Genomic DNA, 23105 nt, shown 5'->3' with positions numbered 1-23105 from the left:
GGCTGATCGGTGTAATCTACATAGGGTAAATAACAAATAAAAAAATATATAATTTTTAGGTGGAGTACCCTTAAAGCAAATGGTCAGTGCTGGAAAATCATTACTAGCCTTTATGATACAAGAACATCCGTGCTGTCAGTACTTCTACAATCAGGTGTCATCTCAAAGTACCAGTTTTCATTCAGAAACACAGCTTCCTGGAGGCCCCTGGCACTGCTACACATCCAAAATTATGGGATCCCGGTCCTCTGTCTTTTTTCAGTGCCTGTTACACATTGACAAGTTAATTCCCTTAGCAACACCAAATTAAGGCCATATAGCATGTGCTACCATTGTGTAGCCCAAGAACTTCCACATTCATCGAGTCCACTTCTGTTTTTAGACTGGACACCAGCTCCTTTATGCTGGGTATAGCACTTGTGATGCTATGCAGGATATCCTGAATGAATAATTTAATATTTATTTTTTTCTGTTTATTTACATACTATTTATACTGTATCTTTATTTAGTCTAAGTAGACCACTATCTTATTGATTTTTTCTATTTTTTATTTACAGCTACAATTCAGTGATTAGCAGCCTAGTTAAAATGAATAATAGAAGTTGTATAGAGTACAATACTAGTATTAATAATTTATGTATCTAATTGTGATGTAATTTTCTTTTAGATTATTCAAGATTGCTGTCAGAATGAAAATGAAGGCAGTCGTGTTTTTTCCAATCTCTTGCACAAAGTAATAGAAGAAAAAACTGTTGATATTGACATTCTGTTTGTTGTTCTAAATCTTGTACAAAAGACCTGCCCTCAGCTCAGTGACATCCTTCAAGGGAAAGTAACACAAAGCAAAGGTTTCCAACCAGGTGGGGAAAGTTTCTTTTTTTGTGTCAAATGCTTAGCTATAAATCTTTGACTTGTCATAATATTCTTACCCATTTTTAAATATCTGTTTTTTATTTGTTTATTAATGTATACAATAGGCTTTCAACCCACCCCGTCCAGTTCAAAAGTGATAATGATAATAATCAGCAGTTTTAAATTAGATCTAGTTATGTTAAGTATGACTGAGAAATTTTTAGTAAAGACTTTTAATACTGTATAGATCAGGAATGTCTTAATGTTGAAGACCAGCATGAGGAAGATGGAGAAGAAATATCTATGAAGACTTTGGCACCTGAAGCAACAGAACAGTCATCTCTAAATGGTAAATATTCACATGATTTTTATGTTTTTATCCTTCCTTTTATTTTTAGTCTGGATAACAGGCAGCAATAGTCTATTGTGACAACATCTAGCATATGTCTTGAGACAGCTTCATGCCAGATACCCAATGTTTTACGCAGTATACTTACTAAGCTCCACTTACCTCCATTCACCCACATTAGATTCTTCAGTTAGCCTCTACACAGTGTAAAAGAAGTAGTTTCAACACACGAAAAAAGGTTTGGGGCAGCCACCTGTATATTGTCCCTAGCTGCAAAAGGGTATTGAAAAACAAGAATGATGTGGTTTATTTGAGTTCCAAGGCTGAACTGATTAGGTTTTGGAAAATGGTGTCATTATATGCCATGAACGGGAAGTGACACAGTTCTGGGAGCCGTACCTGGAAGTGACACCAATCTGGGTGCTGGAAACTTGGAAGTGATGTTACATCAGGTAAATTTTCCTGTATTTGGTCTGTAGAGATAACAGAAATAGGGTTAGAGCACCCCGCCATCCCCTGGCCTGACCCCCTATATCCTGGTAGTAGTGGCCACAAGGCAGCAACTAAACCTGGCTATCAGGCCATCACAAGTAGTAGTAGTAGTAGTAGTAGTAGTAATATTTTTTTTTACCATAACCTGATATTACCATAACCTGATATTAGAGGAAACTGCTAGTAAAAGGCAAAAAGAGCATTGCTCATCACATTTCACATTTATGCCCTATTTTCTTTCAGGGCTTCTTCTTTTTTTGAGCTTACTTAGTTTTAGCCTCCAAGCATACTGACTCATGACATTTCTGAACTGCAAGTGTGTATGCTTCCTATATTGTGCCTTTTGCAGCCAGGATTAGCTCCACTTTGCTTCTACTTTTAATTCAGAAGAAATAATGGATAATTGAAGAGCTCAGTTCCAAAATCAGCTAAGTACAAAAATCTGGGTCCATTAGCAGATTTTGAAACTAAATCCCTAAAACTATAGCGCTACACTGTTGCAATTAGCAGGTTTTGAAGCTCAAACATATTTTCGGCGCATGACCAACTGCATGAAAAGTAACAATCACGTTTTCACTGAATTTTACCAAAAGGTGTAATTAGCAGATTTTGGAACTCACATCTTCAATTATTGATTTGTGTATTATATGTAAAGCCATGCATCCAATGTCACTCTACAATACATGATATTTTACTCTTTTAATGTTCACATGCTTAAGGTTTTTTATATATAATATAATATAATATAATATAATATATATATAATAATATATATATATATATATATATATATATATATATATATATATATATATATATATATATATAATATACTGTATAGATAGATATAGATATAGATATATTATATATAATACATTTGTAATCAAAGTATAACAAATAGAGCCTTGAGCAATTAAAGAGGTGGAGTCTGAGAAAGGATGCCCCATTTTAATTAAACAGGGACTGTCTGGTTCAGAATATGGTTTCCTCAGCTGAAAGGGTTTGCTTCCCATAAGGAGAATCCATCCTCTTGGGTAGCAGGTCCATGAATGTGGCTGATAGATCCCAGTCTGGATGCTTCTTAAGTACTGAATGGGCAGAACTGATGATATAGGTCCTTCAGGCCATCCTCTCCTCTGAAGTTAAACAGGGAAAGTAAGTTTACAACGGTGGCGCCCATGTATCATTCTCTCTATTTTTTGCTTGGACCAAGCCCCCAAAGCACTCCCTTGGCTTGCTTGTTTGACAATTGTTATTTGCAATGAATGGTAGAAAATTCAAAAAAGTCCATTCATCCATTATCAAATCTGCTTCAGGCATATGTGGACTGGATCCGATCCCAGCAGCAATGGACTTGGAACAGGAATTGGCCCCTGGTAGAGCACACTTATCTTCAGTTAAACTAGCTAAACTAGCATGCTTCACATTTACATGAAGTACTGTCATGCTAGACTGCAAGAACAGACCAGAACTCTGTTTATGCCACAGATTGCACAAATGTCCATGTTTGTGGCGTCTGAAGTCTTTTTACTACCATGATTTAGGTCTCTTTGTAACCATATTAGTACCACATTAAGGGTGTTAGGATTCAAGTTGCATTGTATTAAAGAATAATTTAAATATCAGAAAGAATTCTGTAGCCGGAGGCATTCTGACAGATGCAGGGCTGAAACAGTGATGTGCCTTCTGTGGGAGTCTTCCATCTCTGAGAAATACAAAAGCTTTACCTTTGCTGTCACTTTGCAAGGCAGTCAGCAGGTGATCTTGCTGTGATACACATGATTGTAAACGGATGTGAATGGTCTATATTCTAATACAATACCTATGTATCGAGCTTTGAGTTCTTTAAAGAAGATCAACAGTATTGTACTCTAACATTTCATATATTTCATGCAACTTTGCCCAGGCACTTTCTGAATCCTTTCCTTCTTTGTACAAATGGAAGAAATACTACTTACAGCTCATATGTAATGCATTTGAGACTTACAAGGCTGTTAGTGAATAATATAAATACAACTCTAGAAACAAAAGGCTTCCAGGTAGCGACACTGTTTACTCAATAGAACACCGAGAGAGCTACCCATAAAAGTAATTTTTTATAAATGTTGGTCTGATTTTGTACCGCATTTTATTACTACAACAACAGGCTTCTCCAACTTTCTGCCTAATGCAGTATTGAATAACATTATCAACAATCTTTGTTCAACAGTTCTTCTTAGATATGTAAGGTACAGTTTGATCATTCAAAGTTCTTTTTTTTTTTAATGCTATTATTAGAGGTTGGAGATTCTGAGCCTGAAGAGAAGAACTTATCTGACTTTCTCATTAAACACTTGGATCAGCTTATACCATCTTTAACAGACATGGGCCCAGTCATTGAATGCTTGAACACTGCTACTGAGGAGTTTCTGTCTAAGGATGAGAAAGAGGTATTGTACCCTTCTCTTTGGTGATTTATAGTCATTTATGTATATGGATAAATATTTGAATAGAGTTGTTTACATGAGAAAACAAATATACTATAGTAGGAATATTGTGCTTGTTAAGTTCTCTACAAAAAAGTATTCAACTGGAGTACTATATGCACACAATCGTTTTGGGTAGTAATTATGCCCCCTTTTTTGTCTGTTTCAGCTTTGTGAAATATTTACTACCTCACTGAATTTCATTACATTTTCCTTGCATGCTCTTTATAGATAAAACTATTGAAAAAAGAAAATAGTTGACAATGGCTTGTATGATTTGGATTGTTGGTCATTCAGGGCCAGTGTTGTATATGTGAGAATATTTTCAGAATATTTCTACTTCAGGCAAATGGCTAATTTTTCTCTGATACATTTTGCTAAACACATTTGTTACTGCAATATTAAACCAGAAAACAAACAGTCTACACAAATATCCACAATGCTTTACCAAGTCCATTATCTAAAATATTAGCTTCTTTTGCTTTAAGAACAACTGCTTCATGAATTTCTCTAATATGAAGTATCAAATATGCACCTCTGGTACCAACACGAGCACCCCTTCATCCACACAATGATTCAACTACACCTCGTTCCAGCCTCTGCAACTGGCAGGGCTGGTTTTTTGAGGATGGGGCTGAATGCCAGTCTCTGTTATTTCTGTGTCTGATGCTGAGTTCAAGACACTGTCCTTGCAGCAGCCTGAAAATTGGGATGGGGTTTGATAAGCAGGCTTCAGTGACGTGAGTTGTATGTTCACATGCTGTGATTTTCTCACCTTGTCGTGTGTTTCTCATTTCTTCCTGCATTATGCTGGGCATCACCGGTCCAAAACAGATTATATAACAGTTGGAAATCTCAAGAAAAAACAAAAAGCTGTTCCTTTTAAAGTGAAGCTGGAAGATAAAAGGTCTAAGTAAAGAACTTTATTAGACATGAAATGAAGGGCAATATCTTATTAGAAAATTTCATTTAGTTTGGTATTATTTGAACAAAAATGGGGCAATTATGGGGACAGTGGAACACTTAAAATGTTTTCCATTTAAATAAATTTCAACTAGATTATGAAAATTCGCTTTATGAAGTAATGTTCAGGGATAATAATAATAATAATAATAATTCCTTACATTTATATAGCGCTTTTCTCAGTACTCAAAGCGCTATCCACACAGGGAGGAACCGGGAAGCGAACCCACAACCTTCCACTGTCTCCTTACTGCAAAGCAGCAGCACTACCACTGTGCCACCTGGGAGGACAAATATAGATTTGCTCATTCGTAAAGCAAAGGAAGCCTGTATGCCTTTCCTATTAGAATCCTGCCTAGTAAATTAGGATACAGTCATTAAGATGTCTGCTTGTGCTGAATGTCGCTGCCCCAAGATGCAGTTACATGACTCCTTCTTTACTGACTGTAACACAACTCGCACTCAAAAAGAAGGTGGCCTAAATTATTTTTGGTTTGTATTTTTTTGTTATTTAGTACACTGTATTAATCCCAGAGGAGAAAGTGTCCTATTGCATGACCTTTGAGGGTCAGAGTGCAAGATCAGCCACCATAAGATCCTTTTTAAATGCCTATTTTTATATGATGGAAAAATCCTACATTTACTTTTACTTTTGATTCTTACTGTAAGTACACTAATTAACAGATACTTTAAACCTTCTACTAAAATAGTTTTCTCATACTAGTGAAATTTTACTTTTACTGTGTTCACTTTCCAGAAAGGTAATTATTCTTCTTTTACTCAGGTGTGTCTGTTTGGTATTTTCTGTAACACCGCTTAGAACCAAAAGCATCTGAATAGATCAGCAAACATGCTTTGGTGAAAGAGTAAGGTTCCATGGTTGTTATATTGCACTATTTAAAATGCTGTGGAATTTGTCTCAGATTGCCAGAAGGGGTCACTGCTAGCTTATAGTTTAAATTTGTAAACTGTCAGGACTTTTCCCAAGTCAAATCATAATGATACATGCAATATCCAGATCAATATATATGCCTTATAAATTATTTTTTTACTATTAAATAAAAAAAAGTATCTTTAATGAAAATAACTGTCAAGCATTTGCATTCTTGTCATTTAAAGAAATGTATTTATATTTACTGTTTTTATTTGTAAAATACCAGAAATTAACAACATTGAAATTATTCTGAAAAATGCTGTCCTTTTTATCATTAACCTGAATTTCTCTTAGATCACAATGTTTCCTTATTAATGGAATATTTAGTGCATATTAACGTAAGAACATTATTTTTTGAGAAAATTATATTCTTAATAAATGAAAGTAGTTCAGACCTCAGTGTTTGTTGCACAGTTAAATTATAAAAGCTTTGCACAAGAAACTTAAAAGCCATATTATGGAAAATACTATTGTCCAAAAAAATCTAAAAGTGATATGCTCTGTACTGTAATTACAAGACCTTTATAACTACCCCTATACTTTTACTTTAGACGTCTGTTTATTCAAACATAGACGAGACAAGAGTATACATGCTTTTAGTGTTTAACTATAGTATTATATTTAATCCTTTTTATTGAGCAAAAAATCATAACTGCAGTTGAACACATTGCCAAATAGGACCTGGCAAGACAACTTGAGACAATAGCAAATCATGAGACACCTTAAAAATAACAGGAGACCCCATAGGGTGAAAGCTGTTGGAAGCAATTTTAACTGACATATTGTTTCACTAGCAAGTGTTGAATGTTGTTTGTCAAAGCAGAAGCTTAGAACACTGCCTTTTATTGTCAGCAGCTTTTTTCACAATGTGTCCTTTCAGATGTGATTTGTAAAGCCTTGCAGAGCAGAGGATGTTTATTTGTACTTGTCTTGTCTCACTGCATAGATGTTTTGTGGAACTGCTCGCCTTTTTCTTTTTTTTGTGGTTTTAGAATTAGGTGTTTGAGAAACATAGCATTCAATTAACTGTTTAAAATGGGCTCTTTGCATAATCAAGAAAAAGTCTACAGAGTTGTGCTACTTTTACATGTTTGGCTTGCCAGGTGCCCACCTATGGAGTTTCCTTCCATTCCATTCAGACAGGAGCTGTTCAGATGAAAAGAGGGTACAAAAAGGCATATATAAAAGTATATTATACTAAATCTGTTTTTTAAATAGAATTAGTCAGTTGCATATAGTTTGATTTGGTGAAACTAATGTAAATAAAATATCAGTATAAGGATACAACATAAGGACAACAGTGAGTTGATCTGTTTATTTTATAATAACTAAAAGATGAGAATGTAGGAACTTCATCAGAAGTTTTAACAGGAGCACGGCAATTGTCTCCTCACAGTTCATCAGCTCACTTTATGTATTTTAACATAATCTCAGGTGCTAACTGCTTACTTCTAGCAAAATCACAAAGTAGTAAGCGTTTGAAAACGTTACACTGAAAATTTTATGTAAAACTGTTTTGTATGACAGCAGAAAATATAATTAAACCAAAGTCCAAATAGCAGTAAGTGTAGGCTCAAATGTGCCATTGTACTGATGCTAGGTCTTTCATTCACTTTTGTCAGGATGTCTAACTGATTTTTAATCAGTAATGCTAAGGTTTTACTTTTCTATTATTTTTGTCTTCTTTTAAAATGTAATCAGGGCCGGATTTTCCTATAGGCTAACTAGGCTTCAGCCTAGGGCCTCAAGATCAAGAGGGGCCTACATTCAAATTGTTAGCAAAATTAAAATTACACTATTCTAAAAACAGTGAACACTAAAACACTGAACCGAAAATAAGGAGAAATTCTACGCATATGACTAATAAACAAACATAAAAATGTATTGGTTAAGATCAACGCGTATTACGTTTTTTATTATCTCTCATGTAATTTACAAACTTAAAAATGGAAGGTGAAAGGGCCTCATAAGTGGAATAGCCTAGGGCCTCTTTTCATATTAATCCGGCCCTGAATGTAATATTATTTGAGTCAAGGTTAGACTTCTGCTTTGCACCCTGTACTCCTAGAACACTGGTCCCTATGAATTGTAAGTGGATTAAACATACATTTTATCATATATAATTTGTAAAATTCTAGAATTGCTTGCAAAATGTTTTTAGCCAGTATTGGCATGTCCAGTCTGCATTTGGATTTTGATGCCAGCAGAGGGTAATGATTGACTATTATTCAGATATGTATATTGTATCAGTTACCTGTATTAAAAAAAAACAAAAAACTGTCAGCCACTCACCTATTTGAATTAGCCATATTTTTGTGAGATATTTGAGATGTTAATAATCACTTTTGTGACACTATTAATCATACTGTTAAGTTTTAGTTGCTGTGGCCACCAGTAGGGGGTGCTATGACCCCTCAGCACCTGCTTTACATTCCTGTGCTTTTAAACTCTAAAGCTCTCACTTTGTATTTCAATCTAATGTATTTTTTGCTTCTGGTTATGTAAATCTTATGTTTACTTACATTAAACTTAATTTGCCACTTATTTTCACAGTTGTGAATTCAGTCCTGTTCCATCTGTTGAAAGTTAACTGACTGTAGGAGATATGGTAACATGCCAAATTATTCATCATCTTCAAACTTAACAAACATGATTTAAAAATACCAGTAGCATCAGCGCTGATATCTGCAGGCTCTTCTTTTTGACACCTTCTATTTTGGGAAAAGATCTCATAAAGTAAACTGGTGCTTTCTTTATTTTAAGTCAATTCTGCACTGATTTACATACCACAACCTGAGTATTTGCTCCTTAGATAGATCACCCCATCACAATTGATTTTGAAGTCATATAATTTAATTTGTTCTACTGCTATCAACTTACTTCATCAGTACCTTATAAAATACATCACATTAGTAAAACAGGATTTTCACTTTCAGAAACCATGTGGCCTACCTGTTTTTTTTTGTTTTTTTTTAATACTATGGAATGCTGAAAGCCTGCCATCCATGTCAATCTTCTTGGGCTTATTATTTAAACATATGAACAGTAGATCGGATTTGTACCTTTTGTAATGGATATTATTGGTAATTTATTTGAAGGGGCCCCTTTGTTACATACAATTTTCTAATTAGAAAGTACTCTCTGGTATACTGATGTTACTTTTAATGTGCAACTTATTCATTGTCTTTTGCTGGTATTGTAATAATGTCACTAGTCAGCGTTCATTGAATTTCATTGTACTGTGTACACATAGCTGTACATTTTAACTTGTACTTCCTTTGCATTGCTGCTGTAATCCTGCCTTTCATATATTCCCTCTCCCTGTATTTTATAATCAACAAACTGGACTAGGCAAGTTCTGATATACTTAGAAGAGATACAAATTGCTGCTGTATGTCCATTGTTTTTATAAGTACATCAATTTTCCACAGTGTTTATGGAAAAAAATAAAAATCAAAGGTTGAACTGCTGGCTTTTTAACAAAATGACCTGTGATTTGTAAATCTGTGCACAGTCCTCTTTAATGCTAAAAACAAGAAATCAACAGCAGAAACACAAAACGCAGTTTATAGCATTCCATGCAGTTCTTGCCCAGCGGTATACATAGGACAAACTTCAAAAAGAATCGCAACACAAATACATGAACATCGCAACGCCTTCAGAAGAAAAGACTCACGATCACTGATCTAGACGCATACTAAATCAACAGGTCATACATTTAACTGGGACAATGTACAAGTAAGATTTAAGGCCAGTACCAAAAGTGCCAGAGAGCTTGCCGAATCTTGGCTAAATGAGAACACCATCAACAGACATTTGGACATAAATCCAGCATATGCAAACTTAAGAAGAACATGTTCATAATAAATAAAATAAAATCTTTACAACAAATAACCCCCCCTTTCACACTGACTTAGCCCCCCCACCTTGCTGCCCCCTCCCCCCCTCCACTACGTAATTTTTTGCTATTTTTCAGGGGTCTTCATCAGAGAATAATGCTTAGACTTACAAGAATCAAAGGCAGTATATAGCAACACATTAAGTGGTGCTGGGGGAGGAGGGTTTGTATAGTTTATTTATTATGTACATGTTCTTCTTAAGTTAGCATATGCTGGATTTATGTCCAAGTGTCTGTTGATGGTGTTTTCATCTGATAGCCAAGACTCGGCCAACTCTCTGGCACTTTTAGTACTGGCCTTAAATTTTACTTTTACATTGTCCCAGTTGAGTGTGTGTCCTGTCGATTTTCTCTTCCATATATATATATATATATATATATATATATATATATATACAGTAATCCCTCGCTATATCGCGCTTCGCCTTTCGCGGCTTCACTCCATCGCGGATTTTATATGTAAGCATATTTAAATATATATCGCGGATTTTTCGCTGCTTCGCGGGTTTCTGAGGACAATGGGTCTTTTAATTTCTGGTACATGCTTCCTCAGTTGGTTTGCCCAGTTGATTTCATACAAGGGACGCTATTGGCAGATGGCTGAGAAGCTACCCAACTTACTTTTCTTTCTCTCTCTCTTGCGCTGACTATCTGTGATCCTGACGTAGGGGGTGTGAGCAGGGGGGCTGTTCGCACACCTAGACGATACGGACGCTCGTCTAAAAATGCTGAAAGATTATCTTCACGTTGCTACCTTCTGTGTGCAGCTTTTAAGTATGCTGCACGGTGCTTCGCATACTTAAAAGCTCAAAGGGCACGTATTGATTTTTTTATCTGTCTCTCTCTATCTCTCTCTAACTCTCTCTGCTCCTGACAGAGGGGGTGTGAGCTGCCGCCTTCAACAGCTTTGTGCTGCGGTGCTTCGCATACTTACAAGACAAACAGCCCTATTGAATTGTTTGCTCCTTTGAAGAGGAAGATATGTTTGCATTCTTTTAATTGTGAGACTGAACTGTTATCTCTGTCTTGTCATGGAGCACAGTTTAAACTTTTGAAAAAGAGACAAATGTTTGTTTGCAGTGTTTGAATAACGTTCCTGTCTCTCTACAACCTCCTGTGTTTCTGCGCAAATCTGTGACCCAAGCATGACAATATAAAAATAACCATATAAACATATGGTTTCTACTTCGCGGATTTTCTTATTTCGCGGGTGGCTCTGGAACGCAACCCCCACGATGGAGGAGGGATTACTGTATATATATATATATATATATATATATATATATATATATATATATATAATATAGTGATCCCTTGCTATATCGCGCTTCGCCTTTTGCGGCTTCACTCTATCGCAGATTTTATATGTAAGCATATTTAAATATATATCGCGGATTTTTTGCTGGTTCGCGGATTTCTGAGGACAATGGGTCTTTTAATTTCTGGTACATGCTTCCTCAGTTGGTTTGCCCAGTTGATTTCATACAAGGGACGCTATTGGCAGATGGCTGAGAAGCTACCCAACTTACTTTTCTCTCTCTCTCTCTCTTGCGCTGACTTTCTCTGATCCTGACGTAGGGGGATTGAGCAGGGGGGCTGTTCGCACACCTAGACGATACGGACGCTCATCTAAAAATGCTGAAAGATTATCTTCACGTTGCTACCTTCTGTGTGCAGCTGCTTCGTGAAGCGACATGCTGCACGGTGCTTCGCATACTTAAAAGCTCAAAGGGCACGTATTGATTTTTGACTGTTTGTTTTTCTCTGTCTCTCTCTCTCTCCCTGCTCCTGACGGAGGGGGTGTGAGCTGCTGCCTTCAACAGCTTTGTACCGGCGGTGCTTCGCATACTTAAAAGCCAAACAGCCCTATTGATTTGTTTGCTTTCCTCTCTGTTTCTGACAGTCTGTGCTCCTGACGCGCACTCCTTTGAAGAGGAAGATATGTTTGCATTCTTTTAATTGTGAGACAGAACTGTCATCTCTGTCTTGTCATGGAGCACAGTTTAAACTTTTGAAAAAGAGACAAATGTTTGTTTGCAGTGTTTGAATAACGTTCCTGTCTCTCTACAACCTCCTGTGTTTCTGGGCAAATCTGTGACCCAAGCATGACAATATAAAAATAACCATATAAACATATGGTTTCTACTTCGCGGATTTTCTTATTTCGCGGGTGGCTCTGGAATGCAACCCCCGCGATGAAGGAGGGATTACTGTATATATATATATATATATATAATGTTATATATATATACAGTGGTGTGAAAAACTATTTGCCCCCTTCCTGATTTCTTATTCTTTTGCATGTTTGTCACACAAAATGTTTCTGATCATCAAACACATTTAACCATTAGTCAAATATAACACAAGTAAACACAAAATGCAGTTTGTAAATGGTGGTTTTTATTATTTAGGGAGAAAAAAAAATCCAAACCTACATGGCCCTGTGTGAAAAAGTAATTGCCCCCTGAACCTAATAACTGGTTGGGCCACCCTTAGCAGCAATAACTGCAATCAAGCGTTTGCGATAACTTGCAATGAGTCTTTTACAGCGCTCTGGAGGAATTTTGGCCCACTCATCTTTGCAAAATTGTTGTAATTCAGCTTTATTTGAGGGTTTTCTAGCATGAACCGCCTTTTTAAGGTCATGCCATAGCATCTCAATTGGATTCAGGTCAGGACTTTGACTAGGCCACTCCAAAGTCTTCATTTTGTTTTTCTTCGGCCATTCAGAGGTGGATTTGCTGGTGTGTTTTGGGTCATTGTCCTGTTGCAGCACCCAAGATCGCTTCAGCTTGAGTTGACGAACAGATGGCCGGACATTCTCCTTCAGGATTTTTTGGTAGACAGTAGAATTCATGGTTCCATCTATCACAGCAAGCCTTCCAGGTCCTGAAGCAGCAAAACAACCCCAGACCATCACACTACCACCACCATATTTTACTGTTGGTATGATGTTCTTTTTCTGAAATGCTGTGTTCCTTTTACGCCAGATGTAACGGGACATTTGCCTTCCAAAAAGTTCAACTTTTGACTCATCAGTCCACAAGGTATTTTCCCAAAAGTCTTGGCAATCATTGAGATGTTTCTTAGCAAAATTGAGACGAGCCCTAATGTTCTTTTTGCTTAACAGTGGTTTGCGTCTTGGAAATCTGCCATGCAGGCCGTTTTTGCCCAGTCTCTTTCTTATGGTGGAGTCGTGAACACTGACCTTAATTGAGGCAAGTGAGGCCTGCAGTTCTTTAGACGTTGTCCTGGGGTCTTTTGTGACCTCTCGGATGAGTCGTCTCTGCGCTCTTGGGGTAATTTTGGTCGGCCGGCCACTCCTGGGAAGGTTCACCACTGTTCCATGTTTTTGCCATTTGTGGATAATGGCTCTCACTGTGGTTCGCTGGAGTCCCAAAGCTTTAGAAATGGCTTTATAACCTTTACCAGACTGATAGATCTCAATTACTTCTGTTCTCATTTGTTCCTGAATTTCTTTGGATCTTGGCATGATGTCTAGCTTTTGAGGTGCTTTTGGCCTACTTCTCTGTGTCAGGCAGCTCCTATTTAAGTGATTTCTTGATTGAAACAGGTGTGGCAGTAATCAGGCCTGGGGGTGGCTACGGAAATTGAACTCAGGTGTGATACACCACAGTTAGGTTATTTTTTAACAAGGGGGCAATTACTTTTTCACACAGGGCCATGTAGGTTTGGATTTTTTTTCTCCCTAAATAATAAACACCATCATTTAAAAACTGCATTTTGTGTTTACTTGTGTTATATTTGACTAATGGTTAAATGTGTTTGATGATCAGAAACATTTTGTGTGACAAACATGCAAAAGAATAAGAAATCAGGAAGGGGGCAAATAGTTTTTCACACCACTGTATATATATATATATATATATATATATATATATATAATGTTATATATATAAATATATATATATATATATATATATATATATATATATATATATATATTATATATATATATATATATATATATATATAATGTTATATATATATATATATATATATATATATATATAATGTTATATATATATATATATATATATATATATATATATATATATATATATATATATATATATATATATATATATATATATATATATATATATATATATATAATGTTATATATATATATATATATATATATAATGTTATATATATATATATATATATATATATATATAATGTTATATATATATATATATATATAATGTTATATATATATATATATATAAAATGTGTAAACATGACTTGTAATGGACTGACATCCTATTGTATGCAGATTTGCTTCATTCCTTGTGCCTGATGATGCAGAGAAAGATCCCAGCTTTAGAAGGTGGAAATGTTAACTCTTCTGAAACTAAATAAAGAATAGCCATTGCCACCTTGCTTGTATGGCCTTTTTAGTGTTTCTGATTTTTTTTTTTAATGCTGAAGGTTTAAAATAGTTTTAAAGTGCTTGGACCAAAGAATTCTACTTAATTTAGAAAAAGCTTAAAGTGATGGTTGAAAATAGATGAATAAAGTATAATCAAATGGTACTAATAATACATTCTGAAACATTTCAGCTTTGATGACTCATTTAATGTTGTGAATTCATTTTTTAGTTGCTTATGTATTTATTTATTTATTTTTTTATTACAATTTATAATATAGGTGGTTCTAGAATGCTGCAAAGATGTGTCCTATGAACAGGCCATTAGCAGCCTTTTAAATAAAGTGAATGTGGAGAACGCTTTGGACAAGAAAGGCCTTTTGAAGCTGCTATGTATGGTGACAAAGGAGTGTCCTGGCCTGCAGGAGCAGCTGAAGCAACTGAAAGAAGAGTGGATGCAACAAAGAAAGGCAGGTTGGTGTTACATTGTGTAAACTTGACATACTGTCATTCCATTTTTATGATTAATATGCCTTATTCAAAGTTTTATTTTGTATTTTTAATAAATGCCAGTTTAATCAACCATGTTAAATTATTGTTTGTGCTATTGAAAGATACTGTATTTGGTCACTGAAACTCTAAATAAATCTACACTGAACTGAATATATGAATACAACTGGTTTATATGAATACCACTTGAAAATTACAAAAATTGTCTTTATGAATGATTAAAAAAGTCCAATTTAATGCAGCTACCATGCTTAATGTTTAATAGGTTTTATTGAGATAAAAGATCACATAAAGTATGTAAAGAAATTAATCAAAAACATGCAGTCACTATTACTAATTAAAGTTTATTAAATGTAATCAACAATTAAATATCGACTGTGCCATTGTGAACAAAATTATCCCTTAGTAGTACACAAGGGGGGCTCCGCCCCCTGCTCACTTCGCTCGCCTACCCCTGGCGTTGGGTATCCTGAAATACATTAGTCGAGCTCGTTCGTCTTGGAGCCGTGCCCGCTCTGCTTGCGGCATTTCAGACGCGCGTTGTAGCCGCCTGCGTTCATTGATTTTATCCAGCCGGGCTCGTGTTTGTATATCCGTCAGTAGAGCTCGTTCGTTTTGAACCCGTGCCTGCTTTGCTTCCGCAGTTTCGAATGCGCGTTGTAGGCGCCTGCGTTCATTGATCTTATCCACGTGGGCTCGTGTTTGTATCGTTGAGCTGTATTGTGTTTGAATTCGGTGTAAAGCGTTCAGCGGTTTGTACAATCCCAAGCAGCACATTACTCCTAACTTCACCCCGCAGTAGTGCCACTCACAATATGGCGGTGACGCCTGCGCCTTCCGTAGTAGTGCCACTCACAATATGGCGGTGACACCCGCGCCTTCCGTAGTATCATTGTGGACCTGTGGGGCCGCCGTAGCCTCTTCAGTTTGACTCTGGGTTGCAGCGCAGAATCCTCTTTTTTGTATGGCTGTGTCATTAGTCGTTAGCTATGGGCGCGTTGTTGCTTCATTTCTCATTCACGTCAGTTGAGCTGTTTCGTTTCTGGGCTGTGACTCCTTCATTCGCGGTGGATACGACTTCACGTGCGGTCTATGAGACGCGCGCTGTACACCCCTGCGCAGTATGTCTCATGGTCCCATCGCCGTGTACCTGCGTCCATGCCATCCGGTTTACCATTCTCGGTTAGTAATATAGATTACAAAGAGTAAGAAATCTAAAGGGAAACAGAACAGAGTCAGTGGCCTTGCAGGCTTATTCAAGAGCAGAAGTAGAAAACTGTTGCTAAATTCTGGAAAGTCTTTCTACCATTCTTTGCAAAGATAAAGGGATTTTTTTCTAGTTTTTGTTTGCAATTGCTTTCCCATTGAGTTGGAGAGGATTAATTAAGAATTTTCCAATTGGGCCATATAAATAGATGCATGGGCAGTGTAGTACATGGACCATAGATTTATCTTTACATAATCTTATCCCTTCTGTTGTTACTCCAAACAATGCCATTAAAGGAATAGGTATAATTGAAAATCAAATGCTATCTGATAAATGAGAAAATATTTTGTCTTTCAGATACAGTATTTTTATGTTCATAAAAAAGGTTATACAATCCACTTGCTAATATTACTATCAGCTTTACCTACTGGAAGTTTAACTTCGTCCATTTATCAGTTAAAAATGGTGGCATCTCAGAAGAGAACTGCAAAACATGCGAACACAGTCTTTGGACATTTGGAGGGATGCTTTATAAAAGAGATATAGAGATAATACCAAAGAAAGCGACTCTTGATGTTCAAGGCCACTGTGGCAGCACAGAATAAAAGTAGATATATTTTTCTCAAAAATGAACAAATGTAGGTTAAAATTGCAATAAAGTTATCACAGACTAATTGTCAGGCATATTGTTTACTCATTAAAATATAACATATTTCTCCATCAATTCTTAGGTCTATTGTATTTATTTAAGATATTTGTATTTGTTATGATGATACACAAGTGTTCAGTTCTTCGTCACAGACATTGAAAAAATGCAATAATCATATACAATTTGCGAATAAAGTGTCTTAGCATTGCCATGCTATATTTTAGTAGCACATATGTAGTGAAAGTGCATATTCCAAAATTTTCAGATGGCTTGGACTTCAGTGGACTCCTACTCCAATTACAATACAAGCTCATTTATCTTCTGCGTGAAGTCTGCGCATACTCTTGTGTTTTTGCAGGAATTTTTTTCTATGGACCTCTACCTCCTTCTAGATTAAAATAACTGGCTTTTAGGTTAATAGGCAACTCAAAAGTGACATGATGTGAAAATATGTTTGTGAGAGAAACTTTAATTGCTTTGCAATCAAATAGCTCAACATTCAGGTCCAGACCAAGCCTTATTCCTGTTGCTGCTGGCTGTAAATTGATAAATGGAAATGCATATGAACATATACACTTATGAGTCTGCTGGACTTTTTTAATGCCACAAGTGAAGGGAACTCTGTTTCTTTATATATTTTAATCTTGCAAACAGAACCTTAAAATCAAAAATATGTTGAGTTATGTATATTCCGAAAACTTAGCCTTTAGGGCTTTTCATTTTAATTACCAATGATACTAATTATTTTCGTCATACTTTTGTGAAGCAGTCTCAGTATGCAGCTGCTCCTCCTTCCCTCACTTGTTTTGGGGATTATGTTCAGAACGTACCAAAATAACATTTGTTCCCCATAAGGCATATCTGTTTTTTCCATTTATGTTGTCAGCCTTTGTTGATCAATTAATTTTTATTTTATGTAACATGTTGTGCAAAGATATTTTTAAAATAACACAAATAAATGAAGTTTAAAGTAACAAAGAAAAATATACAAATTATATTGCATGGTCAATTTCAAAAGGTTTCTCAACTCTTTCAATTCTCTGAATTTAAATATGAGCACTTAATTAATGATCATCCAGTCCTTAACAAATGCTAAAATTAGATAAATTTAACCACAGATGACAAATAGGCCATAACAGATTTTACTTTGTATTTTTTTATTTAACAAAAAAATAAGTTAACCTGCAGAATTCTCAATTCTGTTATAGTAGAACTACAGATTAAGATCATAATGTAGCCAGTGTGGACATAAGAAGACAGTAATACCTGTGCACAGGCAATGGACACCAGTATGGCCATGCTAATAACTTAGAAGCATTTGCAGCAGTACTAGAGAGTATAATGATAAAACACAGTCTTCTCTATCATGAAGCTCACTTTATACTAACAAACTGCATAATATTGCTGGGTACCCAGGTAGTCCCTAACGAGTGCTGTTTTTGTGCTTTTGAAAGTGTAATATTGTAAATATATTTATAGCTTGTTTTACACAAGTGTAGCATAGTGATCTTATCAGTAATAACGGAAATTCCAGAATTATAAAGGGTACAAAAAGAAACAAATCATTTTTCTTGTGATTTAACTTAAGTGCATCAGAGGCCTATGTACTAGTACAATTTTTAAAAACTCTAAATGAAAAATTAAGTTCCTCTTTTAATGACTACATATCTGTCTCTAGTTTCCTTTAGCCAGCATTGTATTGGTTTAGTCTTAAAGAGATGTTACTTCAAAGTCCTCTTGTGTGCTTTGATGTTTCATGAAAACAAACATTATCAATTCCTCACAAAAGCCACATTCATGTAGGCACTGTATATAAGGAGTTTACTCTGCATGCAGAGCAGCATATTTAAATGTTACTGGCAGTTTTCAGGAATTTAAAAATTCATTCTTAAGAAGTACTGTGATGATCCTGTTTCAGAAGAGAACTCCCTGGAAGCACTGGGTTCAGACCTTTGGTGGAAGTTCCATGAGAACATCTCAGAAATGCTCACAGATCCCCATACCTTCTTTGAATGCTTCCAAGCAGCAGAAGATATTCCTGCAAAGGACAAAGAGGTGAATTCTTTTTTGCTGTTACAATATCTGCAGTTTTTTGACATGATTGAAACCTGATATATGCAGAATTTTAATGGATGTGGCGCACTCAGAGGAATATGGTTATAATTCAGGCCATATGTTATAGATGTCCATTTGTGGTGACTTACTGCTTTGCTAATGGATGACTGTGACAAATGTTATGGAAAGAAACTAATATATTACTCCTTGTCCTTTCTGAGATAAAAATATACTTTAATAAAATGTAAAAACTTGCTATGTACAGCACTATGGTCATTTGAGAACACTACAGGCTATAGAAGTCACTTTGGATGACCACATAAATAATTAAAATTCTTTGTTTGAGTAAACCCTATTATTCCACAGAAAAGGAAACTGGTGTTTCATTTGTAAAACAATTGTCCTTCTAGTTGGACTACTAACTTTCACCTTGTTTGGTGAAAATATCCAGATTTAATCATATACCAAATATTTCCTGTCATCTGTTTGCAGTTAATGAAGAGAGCATTGGAGAAAGATCCGGGTGATTTTGGAAAGGTGATACCCATAGTGGTACAGGAGAGCAGAATTCAAACGCTGTCATTGTGGAAAATACTTCTAAGAATAAGAAGCCAAATTCCAGCACTAGATTTGCTAATAGAAGAAATGAAAAAGGAACCAGAGGCCGAAAAGCTCATCAGTGCAGGTAAATCTACATTTTTTATTTCACATAAGCTTCATAGTGTTTTAAATATGTGATAGGACTGAGGAAAATCAGAATCTGTGTCACTGATGATGTGGGGGGAAAAAAGCTAGCTTCCTGTAAACAGTTCACTTAGGGTTGCTTAATCTTCCTTGGGTTAAAATGCAGTATTTTTTGTATTGATTTCTGGAATGTACTTTAGGAAAATTTGTATTTGTGCACGTAATATATACTTTTTATTTCCACAATGTCATAACAAACATGTTTATTGGGTTGCAGGCTGTACATCACAACTGCTTGTACCTTTGTAATAGAAAACAGGGATTTAAAGTGGCTGCTGATTTTGCTAACACAGTTGTTGTTTTGTTTTTAAAAAGTTTTATGCAAGGAGAACAAAGCACTGGAAGTCTTGTTGAAGTACAAGGAGTTGATCACAGAGACTGTCAATGATATTTGTACTCAACTAGATTCTAAAGGAGAAGGATCAGAGAGTCTTTCAAATGAAGTTATTGAGGTACAGTAGAGTTATTAAATACAAAGGAAAATGGAGGGGCTTATCAGCACAAATCTGATAATCATTGTTCATAGTATCTAATCTAGTAGATACCATAGGTTTGTGTTTGTCTGCATTTAGATGAGAATTTTTAAAATTCTTTGCTATTACAATTCTGAATGAAATAATGAAGTCAGTAAACCAGTAGCCTAGTGTGACTATACTGTATATTACATGTCCAGTGTACTCTTTAAAGTTCCTGCCGGTGTCTGAATGTAAAATGCAGCATTTTACATTTTTTTGTCTTCTTACTCAAAGTGACCTGTACTGTATTTTTTAACACATTCCAAAATTAATTGTTGCAAGTTTAACTGAATTGTTGATTGTTCAAATATAAACATTTTTGACTTAAGCAAGTTAAATTACATGACTTAAAATAGTTTCTTCTCTTTTTTAGGCAATAAAATGTTTAAAGAAAGAAGATCCCAAAGAATCTCTCAAAACTCTTGTTTGCAAAATACTCGAGGAAAGGTCGATGTCTGCCCTGTCTTTCTATAGAATTGCATGTGTCCTTAGGGAATTTTATCCACAGCTTGTGCCTGTGATTGATGAGCTGGAGCAAACAGGTAAATGACTAGAAAACAATGAAGGAAACAAGGAAAGTGGTTCATATCCTAAATGTAAAGTTTTTATACTGGCTGTCTATGTGTTTAGTGTGAGTGTCATCAAAGTTGCACATATGTCTGTGTGCAGTAGAAAGAAGACCACTTACAAGGAAACAATGGTAGTGTGAAAAGAATCTGTGAGATTGAAAACAAACAGCTGGTAGCATCCACAAATTATACTTGAGAAGAACGCTATAATCATGGTGTGGTACTTGCAGTCAAAAAATACATTTTATCATGGTATCTGTGCTTTTTTATTATTGATCATGTTCTCTTCTAGTTAATGATTCTAAATTTGCTCTTGGTAAGTATGAATGTGTGTGGCAGTTGCCTCTGTAATAGACTATTGTGTGTTATCCAAGGCTGTTTCCTGCCTTGAGCGTAATACTACTGAAATGGACTTGGCTCCTCTGATCCAAAATAGTATTAAGTGGATTTGAGAATATTTTTGTTGTGCTATGTTCTGGTTTGGATTTTTACTCTTTTGTATAGTGCATACATATAATGAATATGCCATTACTAGGGATAATATATAGGCTACTGAGCAGATCATCCTCTTGGAAGGAGCTGAGAAGCCACTTGATTATCTGATGTATCCCAACATATCACTGTTAAAATGGTGATATGGCCAATGATGGAGAATGTAAGAAATATTTTAATGAGAACAGGCCATTTAGTTCTCCACAACTAATTTTCACCTAAAGTTTAAATTGTATTACCCTTTTCATTTATTTAGGTTTTAACTGTCTTTATACATCTTTAATCAACAAAAAGGCAAAACTGTAAAAACTTATCTTTATCCTGGGATTTTTTTGTAGTTCAGCTTTGTACCGTTTTACTTGTCAGCAATTCCCATTTCAGTCTTTGCTTGTAAATTGGCAGCAGGAGTACTGACAGTTGATCAGACTGTTCATGATAGGAGTGTAATAGAGGGTGGCAAGCTGGTCTGGGGGACCATTTAGCTGTGCTGAGCTCCCCCACCTATGATAGCAGGTATAATGTTACTTTTGGATTTCTGAGACTTTATCACAACATGCAGGCCTCCCTTACCTACCGAATTATTTCAGGCACTGCCTTTGATATTTTGGTCTGGAGCCAGAGCTTCTGGTAAGTGTCTTTTATTGAGGTTTAGCAGTCATCCAGAGTATTAGCACACCTGATGGGCAGCTGACTAACTAGTAATATTTTGTGTAAACATTTCTTATGATGTTTTCCTATTTCGTTTTTGTAGGCTGTGCTGTAGAACAACCTAATTCAGCCGAAGATGGTAAGTTTTCTTCATTTGTTTTTTTCTATAAATTAAGATGTTTTCACTAATAATTACAAAAGCAATAGTTATAGTCCAAGTCCATAAAAGGCAACCTGGCAGAGCCACACTGTTAATTTTGCTTGTTGGATTTCTAATTATTTAAATTCTAATTAAACTGCCATTATGGAATATCTTTCCCCACCTTACTGTTCACTACCATCTCTCCTATTTTACTGAAATACTCACCTTGGTGGACTTTATCGATTTTTGGACAATTTATGAGCTGCCTGCTGATCTTCTGCATCAAGTTGACATACTCAGGCATCCAAGATACATACACCGTGTATCTTGTCATAATTTCCTTTTCGATGAGGAAAACAGAAAGACTGTTCACTCTTTCTGGTCTCCTAATAACCATTAAAAACCTTCTGACCAACAATGAAAATGTCACTGGAGTATACATGCTTTATAATCAACATTCGGTCTTTCACTAACAAAGCTCCACTTGTCAATAATTTATTATGGACTACAAAGTAGACTTTTTATGCCTCACGGAGAGTTGACTGCACCTTAATGACTTTATTTATCTTAATCAAGCAGTTCCGTTGGGGTTTGTTTACATCTGTAAACCCCATACCTCAGGGTTTGGTGTATCGCGATAATATAAAGCTATCTGTTTCTTTCTCTCGCTGATCAGTCTTTTCTTCCATTGCTAGCTGTCAAACTCTGTGGACCTTCATCAATTTAATTATTGCTGTTTTGTACAGACTCCCCAAGCCATCAAATGTTTGTTTGTTTGTTTGTATTACAGAGCTCTCAGCTGTTTTAACTACTCTGGAGTATAATGACTCCTAATATTCTAGAGGGTGATTTTAATTTTCATTTTGATATTCCTTTCAATATTTTTATTAAAGATTCTAATTTAATACTGGATTGTTTTGGTTTAACTCTCATAACGTGGGCATATTCTAGACCTGCGGTCTCATGTATAAACGGTGCGTACATGTAAAAATATTGCATAAGCCCGTTTCCATGCTCAAATCACGATATATAAAACCTATAAACTTGATGTAAAGCCATGCACATTTTCACGGTAGCTCCAACCCTGGCATATGCAAGTTCTCTGCTCGGTTTTGCAAACTGGCGGCACCCAGCGTTCAAGCAGTGCTGCTGTTCCCGGGTGGTTTCCCTTTCTTTTTTACATCCACAATGCCAGCTTTATCAAATGCACTGAAATTAACCGCATATT

General features: G+C 35.7%; 1 protein-coding gene across 2 annotated transcripts in view; it reads left to right on the top strand.

Annotated features, from left to right (window-relative positions):
• zbtb40 (zinc finger and BTB domain containing 40) overlaps positions 1 to 23105 on the top strand; it is an 89497-nt gene that overhangs the window by 18041 nt on the left and 48351 nt on the right. For both annotated transcript variants that reach the window (XR_007935489.1, XM_028807717.2), the window contains exons 3-11: positions 668 to 860; positions 1100 to 1201; positions 3971 to 4122; positions 14628 to 14820; positions 18631 to 18767; positions 19260 to 19452; positions 19827 to 19963; positions 20400 to 20568; positions 21839 to 21874. Coding sequence is in view for 1 of the 2 variants with exons in the window: in XM_028807717.2 (XP_028663550.1) it covers positions 668 to 860; positions 1100 to 1201; positions 3971 to 4122; positions 14628 to 14820; positions 18631 to 18767; positions 19260 to 19452; positions 19827 to 19963; positions 20400 to 20568; positions 21839 to 21874 (1312 nt within the window). In the remaining variant the exon portion in view is untranslated. The remainder of the gene's footprint in view (positions 1 to 667; positions 861 to 1099; positions 1202 to 3970; positions 4123 to 14627; positions 14821 to 18630; positions 18768 to 19259; positions 19453 to 19826; positions 19964 to 20399; positions 20569 to 21838; positions 21875 to 23105) is intronic.

Source organism: Erpetoichthys calabaricus, chromosome 8 (assembly GCF_900747795.2).
Source record: "Erpetoichthys calabaricus chromosome 8, fErpCal1.3, whole genome shotgun sequence".
Classification (NCBI taxonomy): Eukaryota; Metazoa; Chordata; class Cladistia; order Polypteriformes; family Polypteridae; genus Erpetoichthys; species Erpetoichthys calabaricus.
Note: the sequence above shows the minus strand (reverse complement) of the source record. Positions and strands in the feature narration are given on the sequence as shown.